Here is a 3,152-nt window from a genome sequence, read left to right as displayed (position 1 = left end):
TCTCTCTCTCTCTCTCTCTCTCTCTCTCTCTCTCAACTTGGATGTTATGACACCATCCATCTCACATACTTTGGGCACATGATAAGGAGAAACCGATCCTTGGAGAAGGACATTATGCTCATGCTCAGAAGGGTGGAGGGACAGGGCAGGAGAGGAAGATCCCTGATGAGATGGTTTGATACAGTAACTGGGGCAATGGGGTTTGGTGTGTCGGAATCAGTGAGCCTGGCTCAGAACAGGGCAGGCTTCAGAGCTGCTGTACATAGGGTCACTATGGTTCACAGGTGACTCAATGGCACATAACAACAACAACTGCAGCCTAGACCTTCCCCACTATCACTTTATAACACTTCAGGTTGTGACTGGGCTGTCCCCTCTCTTTGCCACATTGAGAATTCCATGGGGATAAGATGGAGTCATATTTGTTTCTCTGGTGGCCCAGCTGAAGTCTGGGAGATTAGAGTTTCTGGGAAGAGTGGAATGAGGTGGAGAAAGAGACAGAGAGGAAAGAAAAGGAGGGACTACAAGGCCTTCTTAGAGAAATCATGCTAGTGGGAAGGCTTTGTAATCTAGGGAGCACTATTCTCAGGGGAGGAAGGCCCAGTAGTGGAGCTGAGATCCATACTCCAGAAAGGTCCCAGGAGCAACCCCCCCCCCCCACCGGCCCATGCTGGGGCCTGGTCCGTACCTCCACGAAGAAGGCAGTGGCGGTGATCTTGTGCTTCTCGTCGCCTCGCTCCAGCAGCGGGATGAGCAGGTAGAGGATGCGGGACAGCTCCTGGCAGGAGTAGTGCACCATGGCCCTGGGGGTGGGAGGCAGCAGCAGGCCCCTCAGGCTCTCAGGGCTCCGAGGAACCTGCTGGGGACCCTGTGGGGTACCTTCATCGCCAGGATGACCCCCTGGATTGGATCTCAGAGGCCATGTAGTTAAACTACTTTGTTTTACGGATGAGGAAAATTGAGGTCCAGAGAGGGAGAAGCAAGTTTACTGAGGGCACAGGACAAATCAGTAAGAGAACAGAAAGAGGCTCTCAACTGCACACAGGAAGACAGAAGGACAGCATGAGAGCACTGACTCCCTAGTGCTAGGCCCCAGCCAGGGGCTTCTATATTGTTACTTCATTGAATCTCCACTATCAGCTCTTCAAGACAGGAAGAGTAAGTACTGTTCCTGTTTCCTAGGTAAAGAGACAGGCTCAGAAAGTAACTGCCCAAGACTGTGAAGCTAGAACAAGGCAAAGCTTTGACCCTCACCCCAGGAGGGCTCCCCACTCCTGCTTCCTCAAGCATTCTACTCAGCTGGTGGTCCTCAGCTAGGAATCCTGTGGCCAGCAGCTTCAGCATGGCCTGGGAAGGTGTTAGAAATTCGCATTCTCAGTCCTTCTTCAGCCCTGCTGAATCAAAATCTGGGGGCAGGGTGAGCAATCGGTGCTTCTGCAGGCCCTGGTGAGGCTGGTGACCATTCCAGCCGAGGACCACTGTGCCACACTGCATTAAGCAGGGTAGTGAGCAGAGCTTTGTGGTCAGGCACAGAATCTGAAATAAGATAGTCGGGGTTCAAATTCTGCCCTGGAACTAGCTGAGTGACTTTGAGCAAGTCACTTGACTTCTTCATGAGTAACACTAGGATAATAACAGTGCTATTTCGTCGGCTATGGTGAGGATTCCACAGGAATTCATGTATAGCTCTTTGCATAGTGCCTACCTCCTGCCACAGAGTTCATTCTGACTCATGATGACCCTTTGCCAGGTTTCCCAGGCTGTAAATCTTTAGAGGAAGAGACTGCCAATCTATCTCCTGTGGAGCTGAGGAAAAGCTGCTGACTTCCTGTTAGAGCGTAGTAAGTGCTCAGTAAACATTGTTGAAGCCTCAGATACACTGGTGTATAAGGTCACCACTGTGAGTCAGAACCATCTTAACAGCACCCAATAAACATCCTGAGACTTTCAAGCAGAGCATTATCCTGGGCACGCATGGTGAAGGCTGGTTCCATTCAGTGGCTGGGGTCAATAGGTTGTTTCTCAGTTCTACTTCTTGTCGGCTATGTGACCGTGCATACAGGACAGTCAGTCTCTGGATCCTAACATACTCCTCTGCAAAATGTGCATTAATAATCCCTGTCCCAGCATGAACATGATCATAATAATAAAAGCTTAATATGTGTTGAGCTCTTTGAATAGCTAAGGGCTACTCACAGTACTCTATGCATAATGTAGTTAATCCTCACTTCAAACCACTGAGATGAGTCCTATTGTTTCCATGTTACTAATGAGAAAACTAAGACATGAGAGGGAAGGCTGGTGAGTAAGTAAATAGCTTCAGCTGACAAGCTGGGAGCTCGGGTTCGGACACAGGTTGACCTACCTAAAACCTGCCTTCTTACCTGCCTGGGTGTATGGCCAATTCTGTAAATGTATGTAGGTTAAATTAATAATATGGTGAGAAACCATTATTTTAAATAATCAAAGTGCTCTGTTGTTTTGAAAAGCAGAATGACAAACAATGATAAACAGAATTTGTATCTGCTTGTATATATATCTGTTTGGGCCATCTTTCAGGCTGTCTTTCATAGCTGTTAAGGAAACCCCCTTCTAAGGTAGACCCTATTCTTCCTGGTGCTGAGAAGAGGCAAAGAAGTGATAGACTGAGCAGAGGAACTTGCCCAAGAACGGTGTGCATTCAAGTCTGCTGAAGACTTGAGGTCTCTCAGTCCAGATCCCACCCTGACCTGAGACAGTGCTCAGCTTACCTTGCCAGCAGCGACACTCCTCGGTGGTGGTTCTCAGCCTGCCCCAGGAACTCCCAGCCGCCCTGATCCTCCAAGAAGGTGGCCTCATAGGAGCAGCCCATCTTCAGTAGAAGCGTTTTCACCACTTTCACCACCCAGCTGCTAAGACAAAGACACTGAAATCTCACATCCACCCTGCTCTGGTGTCACAAAAGGACAATTACTGCATAGTGCCACTGTTGTAAAACAGGACTGACATCAGGGTTGGGGGGAGACTGAGGAAGATGGAATAAATAATATATACTGCATTGAAACAGATGAGGGCACTTCACCAAAGAAGACATTCAGATGGCTAACAAGCACATGAAGAAATGTTCAAGATCCCTAGCTCTAAGAGAGATGCAAATCAAAACAACTATGAGA

General features: G+C 48.5%; 1 protein-coding gene across 1 annotated transcript in view; it reads right to left on the bottom strand.

The window, feature by feature from the left end:
* The window catches only part of MROH7 (maestro heat-like repeat family member 7), an 83,843-nt gene that overhangs the window by 20,247 nt on the left and 60,444 nt on the right, over positions 1-3,152 (bottom strand). Inside the window, exons 14-15 of the mRNA XM_006879721.1 lie at positions 2,751-2,888; positions 689-803 (exon numbers count right to left, since the gene is read on the bottom strand). Of these exons, the coding sequence (XP_006879783.1) occupies positions 689-803; positions 2,751-2,888 (253 nt within the window). The remainder of the gene's footprint in view (positions 1-688; positions 804-2,750; positions 2,889-3,152) is intronic.

This window comes from Elephantulus edwardii, unplaced genomic scaffold (genome assembly GCF_000299155.1).
Source record: "Elephantulus edwardii isolate Elephantulus edwardi_28Jun2011 unplaced genomic scaffold, EleEdw1.0 scaffold00005, whole genome shotgun sequence".
NCBI classification, from domain to species: domain Eukaryota; kingdom Metazoa; phylum Chordata; class Mammalia; order Macroscelidea; family Macroscelididae; genus Elephantulus; species Elephantulus edwardii.
Note: the sequence above shows the minus strand (reverse complement) of the source record. Positions and strands in the feature narration are given on the sequence as shown.